Source organism: Rattus norvegicus, chromosome 6, assembly GCF_036323735.1.
Source record: "Rattus norvegicus strain BN/NHsdMcwi chromosome 6, GRCr8, whole genome shotgun sequence".
Taxonomy (NCBI): domain Eukaryota; kingdom Metazoa; phylum Chordata; class Mammalia; order Rodentia; family Muridae; genus Rattus; species Rattus norvegicus.
The window spans coordinates 58370421-58394472 of NC_086024.1; the positions used below are offsets into that span (position 1 = coordinate 58370421).

Here is a 24052-nt window from a genome sequence, read left to right on the forward strand (position 1 = left end):
GGTTTCTACATTCATCCCCTGCCCCCTTCCTCCCCCCACCCCCCGCCATTTTCTTTCCTTTTTCTTGCAGTGCTGAAACCTAGCCAAATGTCCACTTACCTTGGAAAGTGAAAGGTAGAGAGAGAAAAGCATAAAGAAGTCTTTAGTGTCATTTATAAAGACATGTGATCCTAATTTAGAGCGAGGAGCACGTTCTCCTCCAAAGCCTGAGAACTGGAAAGAAGCCAAGTTCTTTGGACAAGCCTCTGTTTGTGAGCACACAGGTGAGAGCGCTCTTGTTGCCATGCAGGTGAAGTTGTAGGTCAGGTGTGTGTCTATAAATCCACACCCCTTTGTAACGAGTGACACTCAAAGTACATTTCTAACAAGATCGCTGGGCCGCTCAGGTAAGCAGGCAAAACTTCCAGACTACTCACTGTTCAGTCTTTCAACCTCTGCTCTATTGAAACAATTAATTTTTTTCTATTTAAAAGTAAGACTCTTAGAAGCGTGAGATGTGAAATAATGCTATATTCCGTTGCTGCTACTGACTTGGCTTCCTGGGCTGGCTTCATGGTTTAACTCTCAATTCCTATTAATAATAGAGTAAGTTAAACTTATTTGATAATGATCTCGTTTTAAAAAAAAATCAGGCGCTAACAACAATGCTTCCTTGTATTTTTAAGGCTTTACTTGTTTTTTTTTTATTTCTTTAATTTATTTCATGTGCGCTGGTGTTTTGCCTGCATGTATGACTGTGTGTGGATGTCGGATCCCCCTGGAACTGACAGGTGTGATTTGCCATGTGGGCATTGGGAACTGAACCCAGGTCTTTTAGAAGAGCAGTCAGTACTCTTAACTACTGAGCCATCTCTCTCGCCCCTAAAGTTTTATTTTAAAATACAGAAGATTGCAATATTAAAGTAAGTGGTTTATGTTAAATTCCTTTTCAAAAGTACAAGCCTAGAGTTAGAGAGTGCTAATTGGCCAATGCTGTTAAAGCCTCCTGGTAGACAGCAGGGTTGGTGCTTCTTAAAAGAACCTAACCTAAGAACCTAAGAACAAGTAACCTAAGAACAAGTTCTTCCCAATGCCTGTCCCCTACATCTGGAACTTAAGGGTTCTCAACGAGACACACTCAGACCAAGGGAAGCGTCACTGAGTCCCGAACAACCGTAGACAAGCTATATTGTTTTGAATACAGTCAGTACAATTTTTGCAACATCTAACAAAAGTTTCTTAATTGAATATAAAAATGTGCTTGACAATAGTACATAGTTATGTAATAAATGCATAGATGCTAGAAATTAGAGATTATAAGGTTCATCCTCAACTGTGAACTTGACCTAAAATAACACGAATATTGAAGTTACACACCCTCTCCCTTTTCTTGATGTAGATTTTTATCTGTTCATCTCTGGTTCTAACATCAAGAATTTTCCAAATATTTTCTCCAGATTAACTTTCCCTAACTTTTCTTCAAAGATTATAAAAGAATCTGAAGTATTTTTGGACCTTCTCAAGGAAGATGAAGAGAAGATCTCTGGGATTTTTTATTATTATTATTATTATTATTATTATTATTATTATTATTATTATTTTCTGCCTATAGTTCAGTTATAGACCTTCCAGAAGCTGATAGGATTTTTTTCATCTTTATTAACTTGGGTATTTCTTATTTATATTTTGGTTGTTATTCCCTTTCCCAGTTTCCAGGCCAACATCCCTCTAACCCCTCCCCCTTCTCTTCTATATGGGTGTTCCCCTCCCCATCCTTCCCCCATTACTGCCCTCCCCCCAACAATCTAGTTCACTGGGGGTCAGTCTTAGCAGGACCCAGGGCTTCCCCTTCCACTGGTGCTCTTACTAGGATATTCATTGCTACCTATGAGGTCAGAGTCCAGGGTCAGTCCATGTATAGTCTTTAGGTAGTGGCTTAGTCCCTGGAAGCTCTGGTTGCTTGGCATTGTTGTACATATGGGGTCTCGAGCCCCTTCAAGCTCTTCCAGTTCTTTCTCTGATTCCTTCAACGGGGGTCCCATTCTCAGTTCAGTGGTTTACTGCTGGCATTCGCCTATGTATTTGCCATATTCTGGCTGTGTCTCTCAGGAGAGATCTACATCCGGCTCCTGTCAGCCTGCACTTCTTTGCTTCATCAATCTTGTCTTATTGGGTGGCTGTATATGTATGGGCCACATGTGGGGCAGGCTCTGAATGGGTATTCGTTCAGTCTCTGTTCTGAACTTTGCCTCCCTATTCCTTGCCAAGGGTATTCTTGTTCCCCTTTTAAAGAAGGAGTGAAGCATTCACATTTTGGTCATCCTTCTTGAGTTTCATGTGTTCTGTGTATCTAGGGTAATTCAAGCATTTGGGCTAATAGCCACTTATCAATGAGTGCATACCATGTGTGTTTTTCTGTGATTGGGTTACCTCACTCAGGATGATATTTTCCAGATCCAACCATTTGCCTACGAATTTCATAAAGTCATTGCTTTTGATAGCTGAGTAACATTCCATTGTGTAGATGTACCACATTTTCTGTATCCATTCCTCTGTTGAAGGGCATCTGGGTTCTTTCCAGCTTCTGGCTATTATAAATAAGGCTGCTATGAACATAGTGGAGCACGTGTCTTTGTTATATGTTGGGCATCTTTTGGGTATATGCCCAAGAGAGGTATAGCTGGGTCCTCAGGTAATGCAATGTCCAATTTTCTGAGGAACCTCCAGACTGATTTCCAGAATGGTTGTACCAGTCTGCAATCCCACCAACAATGGAGGAGTGTCCATCTTTCTCCACATCCTCGCCAGCATCTGCTGTCACCTGAGTTTTTGATCTTAGCCATTCTCACTGGTGTGAGGTGAAATCTCAGGGTTGTTTTGATTTGCATTTCCCTTATGACTAAAGATGTTGAACATTTCTTTAGGTGTTTCTCAGCCATTCGGCATTCCTCAGCTGTGAATTCTTTGTTTAGCTCTGAACCCCATTTTTAATAGGGTTATTTGTCTCTTTGTATATTTTGGATATAAGCCCTCTCTGATAGGACTTTCTTGTAGGTAATTTTTCAACATCACTACTGCAACTTGCATCCTGACTGAAGCTGACCCTCCCAAGTTGGCCTTGTTAGCCCAGGCTGTCCTGTTCCTTGTCCATTGCTTTCTTTTCATTGTCCAGGTCCGAGAATGACATTCTGAAATGTTTTATGACTTAATGAGCTATAAGAACTGAAACTGATAGTGTTATCAGACATGGTTACTGTTTAACATGTTTTTAGACCCTGCATACAAAGAAGACAATAAGTGGTTCTGCTGGCAATTATCGATGGAAGTAATCAATAAGACTAACCAGGAATGGCAAATATCATTGATTCAGAAATGAGACAGGAGAGACATCACTGAGAACATAGTGGAACAAGACAAATAAAGAAGTATCTAGAGAAACCAGGGCCTATAAACCTCCACTGAGCTGTTGCCCTACGAGATCTCAGATGCTATTTTGCATCAACACTCACAGTCACCTGTTGTTTTCTTAGGACCAAATTATTGTGTCTTGTGAATCTTTCCATTTTCCACAATTCTTAATGGAGTTAAATATAGCCACAGTCCAGCAGAATCAGTAAGCAATTGTTGATTGCATTTGGGCTAGGAAATTTCATTACGATGGTGGAATTCACTGTCAAATGATACAAATCTGCAGTCAAAAATGTTTTAAGAATTTTTGAACAAGCACGGAGGATATATGTGCACTGCTTTCTACTCTGCTGTCCCTATGTGTCATCTCGGTAGCCTATAATGCTTGGCCTTTTTAAAGAGAAGAGTTTTAAGTGGAAGGCTATGCGACTGTTGGAGCCATGTGCCTACAGAGCACTGAAAAACAAGGCTTGCCCGTAGTCTATTTTGCTTCTTATTTGTAGCTGAAGAATTGTTTTCATGTCTAATCTCATGCTACTCTACAGTTAAAGATGTTGTCCCAGCTGTTAGGCCCTGAGAGACGAAAAGTCAAAGAATCTTGATGCTAAGAGTCAATCTTGCTTTGCATCATAAAGTTTGAAAATGATAACCAACAGGACAGGGTTTGAGTTTCACGGTAGAGCTATGCACAGCACAGTGACCTCAGGAACAGCTGGGTACCCTCCACCTGCTCTCATTGTCACTCTGCGTCAGGATTTCCAGAACCTTCACAACCTTAATATTTACTAAAATGGTTTTTAAATGATCACCCTGAGATTATCTAATATAAAACTGAAAAATGAAACTGTCAGGTTCTGGTTTGTCCAAATACCTTTGGATAACGGCTGTGAAAAATGACCAGCTTCCGAAAATTATCTTTTAGCTGCCTCTGAGTGACTCTCTAGAAGACATGCTACACTCGGCTCTGGCCCTCTGCCTTTTGCTGATCACAGTTTCTTCCAACCTTGCCATTGCTATCAAGAAGGAAAAGAGACCTCCTCAGACACTCTCAAGAGGTACTGTAATCTCTGTCGTTTCTACACTCAGTCCTTCAACTGTCCTCAATACATTTGCTGTATACATCTATAGTTTGATTATAAGCAGAAATGCCTAGATATTTGTTATGTATGACTTTACAACAAACTATTCTAAAGGGGATGATTGATTTTTAGATAGTAAATAATCGAATTTCAAAGGAATAATGACATTTTGGGGTTTGGGTTTTTTGTTTTGTTTTTGAAACAGGGTCTCTCCATGTAGCCTTGGCTGGCTTGGAACTCGTTATATACACCAGGCTAGCCTCAATCTCATAGATATGGGGCTGCCTCTGTCTCTTAACCACTCTGCCTGGCTTAATAAAAATGGCTTAATAAAAATTCTTTAATGTGTCTTTTGTAGATGTTGTAAAGAACTGGCTTGACGAGTATAGCTTTGATCATAAGAATCTTAGAAAAGAAATGGTTCTTCTATGCCATAATGTTGTCCTAAGAGCAATTTAAGATTCTGCAAAGATTGCTTAAATTCCCAGGCCCCTATTTAAGGCAAGAAAATAATTATTATAATTTTATAGAGGGCTATACCCAGAAAATCATGCTTTCTCTCACCCCCTGATAACTTTGGATAGCTAAGTCTTTCTTAGGACTCCGATAAACAGTTGCACTGACTTTAGACATTTGACATTGGCTTTGGCTTTAGGTAAACACACACACACACAAACACACACACACACACACACACACACACACACACACACACACTTATAGTTTTACTCTGACCTAAGGGGAAAAAAATACTTTGTGTCCAAAAAGATGATGAGGAAACAGTTCTCAGAATTCTTTTTATGTTTTCAGGGAAACAGTAAATGCTGAGAATTATTTGCCCCAACATGATAAATTGAAATAAGCGGGATAACCACATAGTGTTTGGCCATGCTTTGATGTGGTACTCTGAGCAGAGTGAACAATGCAACACACTGCAGGGATCTAAAATGCTAACGCAGACTGGCTTCCAAACCGTTCATGTCCTCATGTACATAGTCCACCAGCTGTGCCCATAATGTTTGCCTAAGTGAATTAATTAAACTTTAGCTTAGCAATCACAACCTATACACCTAGAAAGGCAATGCATACTGAAAAATAGATAAAGGGCAAAACTACTTCCCTGGATATACTTTTTCACATCGCTCTCCAAACAAGTACAATAGTTATAAAATAAATAGCTTAGTAACTTTAAACCACCCAGGGCCAAACTACTAATTGCTGATGTAAAGACATCAGTACCCTGTGAGTCCATTCAGATGTTGATCTAAAACTCTGAAGCCAAGTTTTACTACATGTATTTATTTATGTGCTGAGGTCAGAGACAATTTGCTGAACTTGCCAAACTCTGTTCTCTCCTCCAATTTGGGTTCCAGGGATCAAACTCAAGTCATCGGTTTTGGTAGTAGGAGCCTTTACCTGCCATCTTTCTGGGCCCTTTTCTGGCAAACTTTATGAAAACAAATTAGAATATGCATGGCTTACCTTTAATAACTTGGTTCTACTACGACAGTTATTAAGATACTGCTTTAATGGAGAAAAAGATCACTAACGCTGAGTCAAGTCACTGTGCTGAGGGCTGGCTTGTATTTGCTGACCCTGTTACTGTCTATTTCTGTGTTTGGAATGGCGGTGAAAGTGAGGATGAAAGGCAGGAGTGGGTGGAAAGAGTCAGGGTACAGTGTGCCCAGTGCGGACCTTTAAAGCAAAGAACAGTACCAGCTAAGGACAGGGACCACTTGGAAGAAAACAGATTAGTGAGGAAAGGAAATAGGTAGTTATAAAAAATACACATGCACAAATGTTTTGTAACCAAAACACTTCCTAGCATCCTTTTCGTGTAAGAACTGTATCTGGGTGTGATGGTGCTTGCCTAAAGTGCCTCCCTGTACTCAACTTTGTGAGTTCAAGTTCAACATGGTCTACAAAACTAAACAACTGCCCAGAAGCCAGTGCAAGTGCCTAACGTACAGCAGATATTTAAAAAATGTATATCTGGTGAATGAATAAAGTCATCCATAGAAAACCAAAAAGCATAACCAAATCTAGAGACAAAACAACAGCCACGGATCTAGACAAGGAAGAGAATTTAAATTCTGTCACATTCACCCCATTGTGATTATGACCTAGACTTCATGCAAACAGTTATGATATACAGTATGCTCCCTGCAGAGCTCTATCTAGTTCAGAAGTTATATAATTGTTTTCTCTGTATTCTCAGAGACTAGTGGATAAGATCAGAACAGATGATGATCCTTTAATGTCGGTGGAACTAGGTTGAGCAGGAAAAAGAGATCTGGAATGTTCCCATTAATAAATCTCTAGTATTTGAGTGACGTTTACAACAGATAAGGGGAGCTGGAGAGATGGCCAGCACTTAAGAGCACTGGCTGCTCTTCTAGGCAAACCTGGGTTCCCATCTCAGCACCCACATGGCAGTTTACAACTCTCTGGAACTCCAGTTCCATGGAATCTAATGCTGACTTCCATGAGCACAAGGCATACATGTGATACACATACATACATGCAAGCAAAACACCCATATGCAAAAACAATAAAAACATAAATCTAAAGTATAAGATAAATATAAAAATAAAATCTAAAATAAATACAAGCAAAGAAAGAAAAGTAATCAAGGGGCTGCTGTCGTACTTCTACAGTAAGTTAATGTGAAATGGACAAAAGCAACATCAGATCATCTTTCAGGATCATTCCAGAGAAGACTCCAGCTACAGTGAGGCACCAAAACCACAAAGATGGCTTCCAATGTTAAGATACTGACCTAGAACAAATATATCTATTATTTTTACTGTATTATAAATTGGCACAGTGACTTTGTAGAACAATTTAACCAACTCCTCAGAAAGTGAAAGTGTGTTCCAGGTGTAGTGGCTCTCACCGTTAATCCCAGCACTTGTGAGTTTGAGGCCACCCTGGCTCAGGAATAGAAAATGCTACCTACAGAGCGCCTGTCTCGATGAAATAGAAAGTTAAATACAGTTACCATTTAAATTAGCAATTCCATTTCTTTCTATATGCCCCAAACAAATGAAAATGCATACACATTCACAAACTTGTTCTTTTATGTTCATATAAATATTATTAATCAAAGTCAAAATGTTAAAGCAACCCTAATCTCCATCAAGCGATGAGTATATAAAGAGTGGTTGTCACAGTTAGGGTTATTATTGCTATGAAGGAACACCAAAGAAACTTAGGAAAGGGCTTATTCGGCTCACATTTCCACAGTGCTGTCCATTATAGAAGGAAGTCAGGACAGGAACTCAAACAGGGCAGGAACTTGGAGGCAAGAAGTTGCTGCTTCCCTCTGAAATTCCACAAGCCAAGTCTCCGTTGTCTGCATTGCTCTCAACGTTCTTATTTTCCAGGCTCCTACAGAACAGCATTGGCTTTTCTAACCCAAAGTTCTAAAGTCCTTGCACAATCCTCCTCCCAAAAAATGGTCAGGTCTGTCACAGCAATACCCCATTATACTGGTACTGACTTCTCTCACTGCCTAAGCCTGGTGCTATGCAATGGAATAGTATTAAGCCATAAAAAAGTCATTAACTACTAACGTGATAGAGCGTGAACTTTGAAAATACGATAAGTGAATAATTCAATCACAAAGATCAAAGGAAATATAAGAACAAAGTATGGAGCAGAGACTGAAGGAAAGGTCATCCAGAGACAGCCAAACCTGGGGATTCATCCCATATACAGACACCAAACCCAGACATTATCGCAGATGTCAAGAAGTGCTTGCTGACAGGAACCTGATATAGCTGTCTACTCAGACCTCTGCCAGAGCCAGACAAATACGGAAGTGGATGCTTGTGCCAACTATTAGACTGAGAATGGGGATCCAGAAGGAGGAGTTAGGGAAAAGACTGAAGGAACTGAAGGGGTTTACAACCCCATAGGAAGAACAACAATATCAACCAACCAGACCCCAACAGCGCTCCCAGGGACTAAGCTACCAACCAAAGAGTACACAAGGAGGGACCCAAGGCCCCAGCAGCATATGTAGCAGAGGATGGCCTTATCTGGCATCAATGGTAAGAGAGGCCCTTGGTCCTCTGAAGGCTTGATGATCCATTGTTTGAGGAATACCAGGGTGGTAAGGTGAGAATGGGTGGGTGAGAGGGAGCACCCCCATAGAAGCAGGGGGAGGAGGGATGGGATGGGGGTTTCCAAAGGGGAAACCAGGAAAGGGGATAACATTTGAAATATAAATAAATAAATAAAATATCTAATAAAAAATCACATAGTGCAAATGTGGACACTAGTCCACTTACATGAAATGTCCAGTATATGCAAACTAGAGAGGTACGTACTAGATTAAGTGTTTCTTAGAGCTGGGAAAGATCTAGAAAATAAATAGTGGATGACAGGTAAAGTGCTTAGAGCCAAGCCTGATGACCTGAATTCAATTCCCAGAATCCTTTACTTTATGTAGAGAACCTACACGTTCAAGTTGTCCTCTGACCTCCACATTAGTACTGAAGCACATTATGCCCCCTCGTCACACACATAAATAAATGGATAAATAAATGTAATTAGTTTTTTTTTAAACAAGAGCTGGCTTTGAGGTGGTAAAAATGTTTTAAAGTGGACTCTAGTGTTGACCATGTAGCTCCCTGAATTTGCCACAAAGAATGTAGACTTTCTATGAGTGAATAGAATAATATGTGAATAATATCTCAAAGTTGTATCAACTAACAAATAAATGAAACAAAAAGAAACACAGAATCATTTGTATCTTAGTTCACAGTTCTACTTTTCACTTCTGTTGTTACATGTCTGTGGTATCAAGGGTAGATGCCGCAAGCTGTTATTTTAACACAGAGGAAAACCTGAGTCTAATTAGCCCCCAGTTAATTCATGTCAGTCTTTCTCATTTATATCTGGGTTCATTATTAATCCTAAACACCCCACAATATTCCTGGATGCCCTGTACATCCTACTCCTTGAGAGCTTCATGTTTTAATCTCTAGCATGCATTCACAATTACTCCCTTCTAAGGCTAACGATTCTCTCTGTAGTCACAGCTTTCTCTCTCCCTGTATCTCACTCCTTGGATGTCTCCAGAATACTCTGTGTGTGTGTGTGTGTGTGTGTGTGTGTGTGTGTGTGTGTGTGTGTTTCAAACATGAAATTCTCCTTAAACATTTTTCAAGCAAAAACTCGAAAGTGGAATTTGAAACTCTGTTGCTCAAACATGCTCTGCATAGGAGCAGTCAGCATCCTTTGACGCTCAAGATTCAAAATGGTTCGTGGCAGTGCTTTGGAAGTATGCTAAGGATCATTTCATGTACGTTCTGAAAACTAGAGCTTTTGCATGGCCAGAGACGTCTTCTCAGCCACCGTCCATCAATTATCCAGCCCTGACCAGTGCTGAACAGGTTCAAGGTTGGTCTTGAGCTTTGATTGAACTCCCAAACGCTCTAACATACAATCTGATAGGGTGCCACTTCTTTGAATCCAGACATAACTTACTATCCTTTACAGTGTCTGTCACTGAACAGCTTTGGAGCTATTACAGGTCTGTAGATTGATATCTGCTCATCAGTCAGGGACCTATAAGTCCTGGAATAACACAAGAATTTATCTCTTCTTCAGGGTGGGGAGATGACATCACCTGGGTGCAAACTTACGAAGAAGGTCTCTTTCATGCTCACAAAAGGTAAAATCCCTCTCAGTTACTCTCCACATCTCATCTCTCACGCCTCGCAGAAAAGACAGAAAGAGTTATGTTAGCATCTGAAAGAATGCCACAGTTCTTGTGCTGTGATTGGAGGTTAGGTGAAGTCACAGTTGCTATCCCAATGCTTCTCTTCTCATTACCGTACCCAGATACCTGACAGAAACTACTTAAGGAGGGAGGATTGATCTTGAGTCAGCACTTGGACATAGAATCCATCGTTGTAAAGAAGGCAAGGCAAAAAGTTCTACCACACTGACAGTCAGCAGAGAATGGGGCCAGGGTCAGGTACATCCTATGAGGGCTGCCCACCAGCCACCACTCTCTCCACCTTCTAAAAGTTCCACAACCCTACAAAACTGTGCCACCAACACAGTGAGAACAGTTGTTCAAACAAACAAGCCTGTAGGGAACATTTCCCGTTCAAACCGTAACAAATGGAATTCTTTGTTTGTAAACGTTCTAAATCCCTCTGCTTGGATTTCTTTATTACGCAGGCAAGCTTTAAATATAAGTTGTATGAATATGGGGTGGTGCCACTCACCAAGCACTGTGCAAGCTTAGGACAGCAATTTACAGGAACAGTCCTCCAGCAGGTCTGGTGAGCAAGACACTGTGGGGATCTTTATTTTACACTCCTATTCCTACTTAATCAGCTGAGTACTAGTTGGCCATCCTCCAGTATGTGCCAGGCACTGATCAATGATCAAATGTAGCATAAGTTTTATCCTTAAAGATTGCAAAATCTCCTGGAGAATTTTTCATACGTCTGAAGAATATTCATTTCCAACCCTCAGATTAAAGTGGAAACAGAGGAAATTAAATGGAAATGGAGCTAACCACACTCGGAACTGAATAAGTATTACAGACAAATTTCATTTCTAAATATGAACGTAAGAAACAACACATGGACAAATTCCAGCCTCAGAGCGCTGAAGGTATCTGCCCAGAGACGGGAAGATTCAATCTGCAAATTCTAGGATGGTTAAAAACTAAAAATTAGTCTGTTAAATAGATCAAGTTAGTAGAGTTCTAGCAGAGTGAGCCAAAAGCCCTGAGTTCAATTCCCCTTGTCACATAAGATGGGTGTGATGGTGCACACCTATACTCTCAGGACTCTGGAAGTAGGTGCAAGAGGATCATGAGTTCAAGGATATCCCAGCAATACAGTAAGCTGAAGGCCAGTCTGAAATCCATGAGACTTTGTGGAAACAGGTGACTTCCAGGAGCTCACTGGGCAGCCAGCCTAGATGAAGTAGCTTACATCCAGCTCTGTGAGAGACACTCTCTCAAGAAAATGAAGAAGAGCGTTTATGGAGATGAACAATGACATTCCACTTTGCCCTCTTCAGGAACTACACAGATGTTTACAACTACACACTCGTGTGCATGCAGTGCATGCACACACAACACATAGCACTCATGTGTATGTACCACATGCACATATCACATACAGCTCACACACACACACACACACACACACACACACACTTTTATGTGTCAAATGGGTCAAAAGGATATTAAGAGAGAAATTTTTAAATTATTTTATTTATTTACACTCCAGCCATTGCCCCAATTCCCACAATTCCTCATCCCATTCCTCTTTCCCCTTTCCTCTGTGAGGGTGCACACACACACACACACACACACACACACACACACACACACAGAGAGAGAGAGAGAGAGAGAGAGAGAGAGAGAGAGAGAGAGAGAGAGAGAGAGCATACCCTGGGGCCTCAAGTCTCTCAAGGATTACACGCATCTTCTCCCACAAAGGCCTGACCAGGCAGACTTCTGCTATATTCATGCCAGGGGCCTTCAACCGACCCACGTATGCTCCTGTTGGTAGCTCAGTCTCTGGGAGCTCCCTGGGGCCTGCGTTAGTTGAGACTGCTGGTCTTCCTATGTGGTCACTCTCCCCTTCACCTTCTTCAGTCTTTTCCTTAATCCAACCATAGGAGTCCCCGACTTCAGTCTAATGGTTGAACGTATGTATCTGTGTCTCTCTCAGTCAGCTGCTAGTGGAGCCTCCTAAGAGGACAGCCTTGCCAGGTTCCTATCTGTAAGCACATCATAGCATCAATAATAGTGTCAGGCCTTGGTGCCCCACCATGAGCTGGATCCCAAGTTGGGCCCATCATTGGAACCCCTTTCCTTCAGTCTCTTCTCCATCTTTGTTCCTTCAGTTCTTTTAGATAGGAACTGTCTGGGTCATAAATTTTGACTGTGGGTTAGTAACCCTATCCCTTTCGCTTGCAGCTCTATCTACTGGAGTTGGGCTCTTCGAGTTCTCTCTCCCCAGTGTTGGGCATTTTGGCTAAAAGCACCTCCATAGCCATCAAGTCATATGGAGACCCCATATGAACAACAATGCCAACCAACCAGAGCTTCCAGGGACTAAGCCACTACCCAAAGACTGTACATGGACTGACCCTGGGCTCCAATTGCATAGGTAGCAATGAACAGCCTAGTAAGGGCACCAGTGGAAGGGGAAGCCCTTGGTCCTGCCAAGACTGGACCCCCAGTGAACAGGATTCTTGTGGGGAGGGTGGTAATGGGAGGAGGATTGGGACAGGAACACCCATATAGAATGGGAGGGTGAGGGGTTAGGGGGATGTTGGCATGGAAACCTGGAAAGGGAATAACATTTGAAATGTAAATAAGAAACACCCAATTTAGTAAAGATGGAAAAAAATTAAAAAAAGAGAGAATTGTGTTGGAATTTTGATGGGGACTACATTGAATCTAGATTTCTTTTGGTAAGATGGCCACTTCTATTATGTTTATCTACCAACCCATGAGCATGGGAGATCTTTCACACTTCTGAGGTATTCTTCAATCTCTTTGTTCAGGGATTTGAAGTTCTTGTCATACAGAGCTTTCACTTACTCGGTGAGAGTTGCACCAAGATATTTTATACTATTGTGGTTATTATGAATGGTGATGCTTCCTTAATTTATTTCCCAGCTTGTTTATCATTTGTATAAAGGAAGGCTACTGATTTGTTTTAGTTAAATTTATATCCTGCCACTTTGCTGAACTTGTTTATCAGCTGTAGGAGTTGTCTGGTGGAATTTTGGGGGTTGCTTATGTATACTATCATAGTATCTTCAAACAGTGATACTTTGACTTCTTCCTTTGCAATTTGTATCCCCTTGATCTCCTTTTGTTGTCTAATTGTTCTAGCTGGAACTTCCAGTACTATGTTGAATAAATAGAAAGAGAGTGGGCAGTTTTGTCTTGTTCCTGATTTTAGTGGGGTTGCTTCTAGTTTCTCTCCATTTAATTTGATGTTGGCTATTGGTTTGCTATATATTGCTTTCACTATGTTTAGGAATATACCACGAATTCCTTATTTCTCCAAGACTTTCAACATGAAAGGTTGTTCAGCTTTTTCAGCAGCTAATGAGGTGATCATGTGACTTTTCCCCTTAACTTTGTTTATATAGTGTATTATGTTAGTGGATTTTCATATATTGAACCATCCCTGCATCCATGGGATGAAGCCTACTTCAACATGGTGAATGATGGCTTCTTGGAATTGATTTGTGAGAATTTTATTGAATATTTTTGCATTTTGAATAAATGAAATTGGTCTGAAGTTCTCTTCTTTGTTGGGTCTTTGTGTGGTTTAGGAATCAAAGTAACTGTGGCTTCATAAAATGAATCAGGTTGTTCCTTCTGTTTCTATTTTGTGGAATCGTTTGAAGAGTATTGGTATTAGGTCTTCTTTGAAGGTCTGGCAGAATTCTGCACTAAAACCATCTGGCCCTGGGCTTTTTTTGGTTGGAATGTTTTTAATGACTGCTTCTATTTCTTTAGGAGTTATGGAATTGATTAAATAGTTTACCTGATCTTGATCTAACTTTGGTACCTGGTATCTGTCTAGAAAATCATATATTCCACCTAGATTTTCCAGTTTTGTTGAGTATAGGCTTTTGTAGTAAGATGTGATGATTATTTTTTAAAAATGTCCTAAGTTTCTGTTGTTATGTCTCCCTTTTCTTTTCTGATTTTGTTAATTTGTATACTGCTTCTGTGTCCTTTAGTTAGTTTGGCTAGGGGTTTATCTATCTTGTGGATTTTCTCAACAACCAACTTTTGGTTTTGTTGATTCTTTGTATCATTCTCTTTGTTTCTATTTGGTTGATTTTGGCCCTGAGTTTTACTATTTCCTGCCTTCTCCTCCTCTTGGGTGTGTTTGCTTCTTTGTGTTCTAGAGCTTTTGGGTGTGCTGTCAAGTTGCTAGTATGGGATCTTATCAATTTCTTTATGAAGTTACTTTGAACTATGAATTTTCTTAATATTTGCTTTCATTTTGTCCCATAAATTTGGGTATGCTGTGTCTTCATTTTCATTGGATTCTATGAAGTCTTTTATTTCTTTCTCTATTTTTTTCCATGACCAAGTTATCATTGAGCAGAAAATCGTTCGGTTTCCATGAGTTTGTGGGGTTTTTTGTTTTTGTTGTTATTGAAGTGCAGCCTTAGTTTGTGGTGATCTGATAGAATATATGGAATTATTTCAATCTTCTTGTACCTGTAGAGGCTTTTTTGTGTCCAATTGTATGGTCAATTTTGGAGAAGGTTCCATGAGGTGCTGAGAAGAAGGTATATTCTCTTCTTTTGAGGTGAAATGTTCTGTAGATGTTTGTTAAATCCATTTGGTTCACAATTTCTGTTAGTTCCACTGTGTTTCTGTTTAGTTTCTGTTTTTTATGACCTACCCATTGGTGAGAGTGGGGTGTTGAAATATCCCAGTATTATTGTGTGAGGTTCAATGTATGTTCGAGCTTTAGTAAAGTTTCTTTTATGAATCTGGGTACCCTTGCATTTGAGCCATAGATGTTCAAAATTGAGACTTCCTCTTGGTGAATTTTACTTTTGATGAATATGAAGTGTCCTTGCCCATCTCTTTTGATAACTTTTGGTTGAATATTAGAATGGTGTCTCCAGCTTGTTTCTTGGGACTATTTTCTTAGAAAACTTTTTTCCAGCACTTTACTCTGAGTTAGTGTCCGTCTGTCACTAAGGTGTGTTTCTTGTATGTAGCAAAATGTTGAATCCTGTTTACATATCCAGTCTGTAAGTCTGTGTTTTTTATTGGGGAATTGAGTTCATTGATGTTGAGAGATATTAAATACAGATTATTGTTAATTCCTGTTATTTTTGTTGCTATATGTTGTGTGTGTGTGTGTTTGTGTGTGTGTGTGTGTGTGTGTGTGTGTGTGTGTGTGAGAGAGAGAGAGAGAGAGAGAGAGAGAGAGAGAGAGAGAGAGATTCTCTTCATTTGGGTTTGCTGTGAGATATTAATTTCTTGTATTTTCATGGGTTTAGTTACCCTTCTTGTGTTAGAGTTTTCCTTCCACTATCCTCTATAGAACTGGATTAGTAGAAACATACTGTTTAAATTTGGTTTTGTCATGGAATATCTTGGTTTCTCCATCTATGGTGATTGAGAGTTTTGCTGAGTATAGTATCCTGAGCTGACATTTGTGTTGTGTGGGGTCTGCATGACATCTATCCAGGATCTTCTGATTTTTAGAGACTCTGTTAAGAAGTCTGGTGTAATTCTGATAGGTCTGTCTAATTTATATGTTACTTGGCCTTTTCCCCTTACAGCTTTTAATATTCTTTCCTTATTCTGTGCATTTAGTGTGTTTTGATTGTTATGTGACAAGAGGATTTTCTTTTCTGGCCCAATCTATTTGGTCTTCTATAGACTTCTTGTACCATTATGGCCATCTCTTTCTTTAGGTTAGGGATGTTTTCGTCTATGATTTTGTTCATGTTTTCTGGCCCTTTGAATTGAGAATTTTTACCCTCTTCTATTCCTATTATTCTTAGCTTTGATCTTTTCATTGTATCCTGAATTTCCTGGATATGTGGGGTTAGGAGTTTCTTACACTTTGTATTTTCTTTGATCAATGTGTCAGTATCTTCTATACTATCTTCTATGCCTGAGATTCTCTAAATTGCCCATCTCCAGGGTTGCCTCCCTTTGTGTTTACTTCATTGTTTCTATTTCAATTTTTTATATTTTGGATCGTTTTGCTCAATTCCTTCACTTGCCTGATTGTATTTTCCTGTATTTCTTTACGGGGTTGATTTGTTTCCTCCTTAAGGGCTTCTACCCGTTTGCCTGTGTTTTCCTGCATTTCTTTAAGGGAATTGTTTATATGCTCCTTACAGGCCTCTATCATCTTGATAAGATAGGATTTTATAGCAGAATCTTGCTTTTCAGGTGTGTTAGGGTATCCAGAGCTTGCTGTGGTTGGAGAAGTAGGTTTTGATGGTGGTGAATTTCATTGACTTCTGTTGCCTATGTTCTTGTCCTTGCCTCTCATCACCTGGTTATCTCTGGTATTAACTGACCTGTGTGTCCCAGTCTGGAGCAGGCCTCCTGGGAGGCAGGCAGTGCTGTCTCTAGTTAGGAAGAACCTCCTGTGTCTCTTTTTAGAGCAGGCCTCCTGTGTTCCTCATTAGGGCAAATCTCTTGTGAGACAGGCAGGCTTTGAGTTCCAAAGCCATGATCTGCCCCAGTTGCAGATGGATGGGCAAACTAGAAGGACTGTGTCCCTGGTTACTGCCTGGAGACAGGCAGGCCGTAGGGTGTGGGAAGGTATCAGCACTGCTGATCTGGCATGGGTGAGAAGCAGAAAAGAGATTTTTTTTTAATTTGAGGAAAATCAAATAGTAAAGTCAACATACTGAAACTTATGCAATGCACTGTAATCAGATCAAAGAGGGAAATTTTCTAAATATATCAGTATTTATTACTTATATGATTTTCCAATAAATATCTTTATCTCATCTTGTGCCTTAAAACTCCATTCCACAAAGTAGAAAGAAATTAAATTCAAAATTAGTGTTAGAAAGGAAATATTTGAAACCATGAAAACAATGGACAGGATCAGACAAACAAAAACTACTTTTCTTCCTTCCTTCCTTCCTTTCTTTCTTTCTTTCTTTCTTTCTTTCTTTCCTTCTTTCTTTCTTTCTTTGAAGAGATAAAACCAACATAGCTGTAATTATACCAGCAGAGAAAAAGGGAAATGTCTATTAAAATCATAAAGGAAAAGGAGAAATTACAAATGGTATCACAGGGGATGGAGAGATGGCTTAGTGAATAAGAGTACTTATTGTTCTTCCAGAGGACCAGATTTCAGTTTCTAGCACCCATGTGTCTGTAACTCCAGCTCTATGAGATCTAACACCCTCTGTGGCTTTCCTTGGTACCTGCATACATACAAATACACACACACACACACACACACACACACACACACACACACACACAAATAAAACAAGAAAAAATAACAAAGGAACAAGATGAATCATAGGCTATTTTAAACAACTTTTAAGCCAATAAATTAGACATATTAGGAGAAACAAAAATTCCAGTACACATAAAACCATCAAGATTAAATCAATAGAGAATTTAAACTGACCAGTGGAGGAATTTCATCCAGAATTTTAAAAGAATTTCAAAAGTCTTCCATTGCTAGGCATTGGTAGTACACACTTTTAATCCCAGCACTTGGAAGACACAGTCATGTGGATTTCTGGGAGTTTAAGACCAGCCTGGTCTATAGAACAAGTTCCAAGACAACCAAGATAAACCATGTTTCTTTTTTTTTAAAGATTTATTTATTCATTTATTATATATAAGTACACTGTACCTGTCTTTAGATACACCAGAAGAGAGCACCAGACCTGATTATAGATGGTTGTGAGCCACCATGTGGTTGCTGGGAATTGAACTCAGGACCTCTGGAAGAGCAGTGGGGAGCTCTTAACCGCTGAGCCATCTCTCCAGCCCAAACCATGTTTCAATAAATAAATAAATAAAGTCTTCCATCTATCTGATGGTTTAGCTGTTACGTTTAACCAACTTCTAAATTTTTCATTTATTTTTAAAACAGTATTTTATACATCCCAAATGCTGGCCTCAAATCATGCTTCTGCCTCAGCACCCCAGGTGCTGGCTTTACAGCTGTGTGCTAACACTGCCTACTGCCTACTGCCTACTAAACTATTAAAGAACTAATGCTAATCTTCCTAAAACCATCTAAAAAAAACAACCAATCTGTTTCATTTCCTTTAATAAGGGTATCATTACCCTAGTAACAAAGTCAGGTGGACACTACAGGAAAAGAAAACTGTAGGTCATCTCCTTTGTGGTGGTTTGAATGAAAATGACCCCCAGAGGCTCATAGAGTGTGGCACTGGTTGAAAAGACTTTGTTAGTGAAGGTGTGGCCTTATTAGAGGAAGTATGGTCACTGAAGGTGGGCTTTGTGTTTTAAAAGTTCAAGCTAGGACCAATCCCTCTCTCTTCCTGCTGCCTGCGGATCCAAATATAGAATTCTCAACAACTCTCCAGTACCGTGAGTGTCCTCTTGCCACCAAGCTTGATAATAGACTAAACCTCTCTGACAGTGTAAGCAAACCTCAATTAAACGTTTTCCATTAAAAGAGTTGCCATTCACAGGAGAGAGAGAGCTGTTCTTAGAACCAATTTTTTACCTTAAAATTTTGGCAAAATAAAAAAACGTAGTATCCTGTAACATGAAATTGACACTAAACTCACATTTTGGGGCTCACATACGAAGTTGTGTTGGAACACAAGCAACCTCTTCTTCCCCACAGACCACTTTTAGCTACTTCTATGTGATAATGGAAGAGTGAGGTACTAACAATGAAAGCATAGCCACAAACACTCACTCAGGCATTTACTCTCCTCAACTGGAAAAAAAAAAAACCACCACAGCAAAACTCAACCCAAAGCCTTGATTAAACTATAGCTACTTCAATTCCTGCCATCATCTCTGTCCTTTTCTTTAAATGAAATAACTACTTATTTGAAAAGTCTCTTGAGTCAAGTTTTCCTTGTATTCTAATTGCTGTGATCTGATGCTGCAGTTAATGTCCTAAGCCTTTCCTCAAGCCTCCCCCTCACGGCTGCCCCTTTCAAGAGGTCTTGTAAATACTGGGAAGAAGTGGTAGCCAGTCAGGAGAGCAGGGTAGCCCATGCTCCTGACAACTGCATCTCAGGATGCCTATCCCACTGAGCTCAGTAAGAAGACAAGCCAGCTAATAGAAAACTTCCATGGCTGATGTTTACAAGGCTAAGTGTATACCTGCCTGTGAGAGCATCATTAAACATCTTGGGCTTAGGAGGTCTGAATCTAGTTTGACCTGCTTATGAAAGCCTCATTGAATACGGTTAGTTTTCGCATGTTACTCATAAGAAGTAGGCATAACACTTCATTCATCATTTTCCCACAAATTCTAAAGGCAATTTGGAAGAGTTTTATCCAAAATGTACTTCTCTTTTGTTGCTTTTATTGTTGTTTTTGTTATTTTGTTTCATTTTTCAAGACAAGGTTTCTCTGTACAGTTCTGGCAGTCCTAGAACTTCCTCTGCAGATCAGGCTGGCCTCAAACTCAGAGCTCTGCCTGCCTCTACCTTCCAAGTGCTGGGATTAAAGGTATGCACCACTACCACTTGACTCCAAAAGGTACTTTTAAAACTTGAGAAGTAAATAAAGTTATCAATTCAAAGTTTGTATTTAACATTTACTGAGACTAAAAAACAATCCTGGATACTTTATTTTTCAGTGGTTATCAGTCACTGAATTTATAGAATTATATTTTGTAATTGGTTTTTGAAAAGATGGATGGGGCCTGGGAATCTACCAACTAGTAGAGTGCTTGCCTAGAATGCCCAAAGATTGATTACCAGTGTCAAACCAAATTAATAAATATTAATAGATAAAAATTTTTGTTGAATAAGCATGTTTCAAAATTTTCTGTTTTGTGTCTATAATTATCTTAGTATTAAAGCCATATTTGAAAAAATTATCCAATATGTCTTTCTTAGCCAGTTTTGTGTTGTTATAATCAAATACATGAAGCTGGGTAACTTGTAAAGCAAAGAGGTTTGCTTAGCTCCTGAAATTCAAGGTCATAGACATCGATATTTGCCTAGCTCTGGTGAGACCTCAGGGCAGATGGCATCCCAGGATATGATTGTGTGCAAAGAGGATTAGGAGATCCCAGCCTCACCGCAAAGCATCCTTGTGGGAACTGATCCAGTCCCAAGAGACCAGATCGTCTCCTAGGAAACACAGTGACATATTCTCGAGGACACGCTATTACCTAACCACCTTCTACCCTCAGATTTTCCACCACCTCATCATCCCATTAGGGACCTTGCTTCCACCACAAGAACTTTAGGGGATAGGAGGAAACCTAACCCATGAAAATATCCATATCATAATTATTTTTATCCCTTCTGCAATTACTACTCTCATTATACTTTTAGACTAGAGTTCGGAAGTAACATAACATTACAACTTTGTTCAGAGTTAAAATCAAAATGATCCTGAAAAATATATTAATAGGAGAATCTCATTTATTTGTACATTTAGGTTGACACATGAATAAAATGATGAGAAACTGATCAACTATGACTATTTTTTTAAAACTTAAATGATAAACCAAGAGAATTTTAAGTTGACTCTCCTTAAATCATATATCATCATTTCATTAGCAATAATTACATAAGTCCTGGTGATAGCACTGTGTTCTGGCTATCTATACATACTAGAGTAGACCTAAGGGCACCTGCTACTTTATGCTGTGGTTCATGTACTCCACACCAACAACCTGATTCAGCATGCTATGCAGCCTGTGAGCTGACACTGATAATATTATACATGGTGCATTCTGTGACCACACACCAGATGACACTACCTACTATAGGTTACATTGCCATGAAGTATGAGCCTAAGATATTTAAGTCTTCTTAATAGTACCAAAATTTTGACTATAACTCCATTTTATAATTTGATGCAGCATTAATCAACTTCATTTTATGCTTTCTCTGTTTAGTAACAAGCCGCTGATGGTTATTCACCACCTGGAGGACTGTCAGTATTGTCAAGGTATCCGTAGCTCCTGGGATCTTACTGTGTATCCAAACATGAGATAGAAGTTAGCTGGTAAGAAAGGTTAAGAAGGAACCCAGAAAAGTAAGTCCCACCATTCTACCAAGATACTTAGTGACCAAGAGAGAGCCACCTAGGGGCACCCTCTAGTAACTGCAGCAGAAAGATTGTGAGTCAGAGGTAAACCTAGGCTAAGTCGTGAGACACAGTCCAGACAAAGGATTATAATGGCTGCTCAAGTCTGCTGAATGTAAAACTATGATATGCTCTTCTTAAATATAAAAATGAGTGGAATAACTTTCTGACAGAGAATTTTCTAACCAATGAGTGACTACGCAATGTAAATTATAAAACTACTGTGTTTGTCAATGTAATTGTCCGTTGACATCTCCATAAACAGATTCTAGCCCATTACTTCCCAATTATAGACTACATAGTAAAGGTACAACAAACCATTTACATCCATGCCATTGACACGAATATAGAAAACGTACTAGCTATGATATTACATTAACAATGTTTTGACCCTTTAAGCAAACTGACATTTCGCTCTCCCTTACAGCACTAAAAAAGGAATTTGCCAAAAATGAAGAAATACAAGAAATGGCCCAAAATGACTTCATCATGCTGAATCTCATGGTATGTAAGCCTAACCATAATGTCATAACTTCAGGGAAATGCTGAACTCTTTTCTTTTTTTTTTTTTCAAAAAAATGCAGGATCAAGTATTTTTACTACAGAAATTTTAAAGATTCTAATGTATAATTTCCTGGAAATTTAGCTTCCATAGAGAATGCTACACAAGCCAATGATGTTCATTTGTTTCGTTTTCTGCTAGCATGAGACCACGGACAAGAACTTGTCCCCTGATGGGCAGTACGTGCCAAGGATCATGTTTGTTGGTATGTGTGCACCCCCACGTCAGGTTTGCTAAATTAGTAGGAACCTTGGCAACCTTGTTTTTATTTGCTTTAAGATCTAACTTAAGCACTGTCCTTTTTAAAGGGGATCCATTTCCAACCCAATCAATAACATTATGTTCTTGTTTGATCCATGCCGAAATACACAATGTTGCTAACAAATTTTAAACATTTAAAAAGAATTTATGCTCTTAAATCAACTTATCCATGCACTTTTAATACAATACCCCAAAATAGAGCCATGCCTCCCTAAAAGGAAACAAGGCTAATCCATCATGATTCACATGATGAAAACTGACTTTTTTCATAAATTTTCCAGACCTTGTTATTAGAGTAGGGAGAAGAAACAACATTAATATCATGTTAAGTAATATTTGGGTGACTTTGTTGTGTGTTGTTTTTGACAGACCCTTCTTTGACTGTCAGGGCTGATATAACTGGAAGATACTCTAACAGACTATACACATATGAACCCCAGGACTTACCCATGCGTGAGTAAATTACATCATAAATTACACTGGTCAGTCATGACAGCTGACCCTGACACACACTAAAAAAGACAGAAATGTTAGGAGAGAGAATGCTTCCTCCTAGTGTCAAAGACCCAATGTGAATTTTCTCAGATGACAGTAATGATGGTTTTGTCCTTCTGAAATGCCTATAAATACTGAGGTACAAAATTACTTAAGAGTAAATATTTTTAATTACAGTCACTATCAGTCATAGTAGTCTCAGATCCAGCAATACTGGATTAATTCAATAACTAATAGAAAAGAAAACACTCTCTCAAAGCTCCTTTAATAAAACTGCTTATTGTCAATGAATTTGATGAGCCACCTTTGATTAACTTAATCCATAAATTTACAAATATTCATTTAGCTTATTAATATAGTATGCTAATGAGCCATACAATCTACTTTTATTTATTATCATTTAAGTTCTAACATCTACTACTTCCATTTGCAAGAGCACAATGTGTGTTTACTCTCCTCTCAGTGATAGACAACATGAAGAAAGCACTAAGACTTATCCAATCAGAGCTGTAAGGAATGATGGAAAGATGCTTCCCCTCTAAACGGTCAAACGTGTGACACAAGCATCTGGCTCACTAACAAACACCAATGTGCAAGTTCCTGGATTTCATAACACCACTACTTAACTTTGTGAAATGTCTGCGATGGTTTATGAAGGCAAAATCATATTTTAATAAATGTTAAGCTTACAGTGATGCTGTCGTTTGATATTTACCTGTACCTATAGCAAAGAGAGTTTTCATGAGCTCACAGTTGCTATGCTTTGCATGTGCAATGTCTCCCCTGCCTCATGTCTTGATGGCTTGCTTCTCAGATAGTAAAGAACTTCTGGTAACTTTAGAAGGTGGCATCTAGCTAGAGGTCATAGGTCATGATAAGTAGCTCATTGAGGATATCTCATCCCTGACACATTATCTTGCTCTCTATTTCCTATTGACCAAGAAGAGGAACTTCATGCACATGCACGTGCGCGCGCACGCATGCACAAACACACACACACACACACACACACACACACACACACACACACACACTCCCTGCTATGATTGTATGATTGTTCTGCCCAAGTCCATGGTACTAATTGACCATGGACCAGACCCTCTGAGTCTTCCTCCCTATGTTACTGATGCCACTTTGGTTACTACAAAAAGTACCTAATACATTTCTTCTTTTTTTTTTTCGGAGCTGGGGACCGAACCCATAATACATTTCTAGTGGAGGAACAAGGGCCTCAGTAAGAAGTTGGTGGTTACTTCTACTTCCTCTGCTCTCATTCTCTTTGACCGCTAATCTAATTTTACAGTCATCCTTGCAGCACATCAAATGTACTGTTGTAAATGATAAACGATTTCTTTGTTACATATTTAAACCTTTAGCAGAGTATTTCAAAGTTAACCAATTACTTATTTTCCCCTTTAAATCAAGATAGGCATTTGAAAGTAAATTCAAATAAACTTAGAATATATTTTAAAATTCAAC

General features: G+C 39.3%; 1 protein-coding gene across 1 annotated transcript; it reads left to right on the top strand.

The window, feature by feature from the left end:
- Positions 1–280: 280 nt before the first annotated feature.
- On the top strand, positions 281–23524 carry Agr3 (anterior gradient 3, protein disulphide isomerase family member). The gene is made up of 8 exons (NM_001106724.1): positions 281–386; positions 4310–4442; positions 10086–10149; positions 21065–21117; positions 21683–21759; positions 21959–22022; positions 22448–22531; positions 23037–23524. Exons 2-8 carry the CDS (start codon positions 4337–4339, stop codon positions 23084–23086), a joined length of 498 nt encoding a protein of 165 aa, NP_001100194.1. The 5' UTR covers positions 281–386; positions 4310–4336; the 3' UTR covers positions 23087–23524.
- The last annotated feature ends 528 nt before the right edge of the window (positions 23525–24052 follow it).

Coding starts and splice junctions, on each gene's coding strand:
- Agr3 (NM_001106724.1), top strand. CDS start 4,337: ATGCTACACTCGGCTCTGGCCCTCTGCCTTTTGCTGATCACAGTTTCT. Junction 4,443..10,085: donor TCCTCAGACACTCTCAAGAG/GTACTGTAATCT, acceptor TCTCTTCTTCAG/GGTGGGGAGATGACATCACC. Junction 22,023..22,447: donor GCCAAGGATCATGTTTGTTG/GTATGTGTGCAC, acceptor TGTTTTTGACAG/ACCCTTCTTTGACTGTCAGG.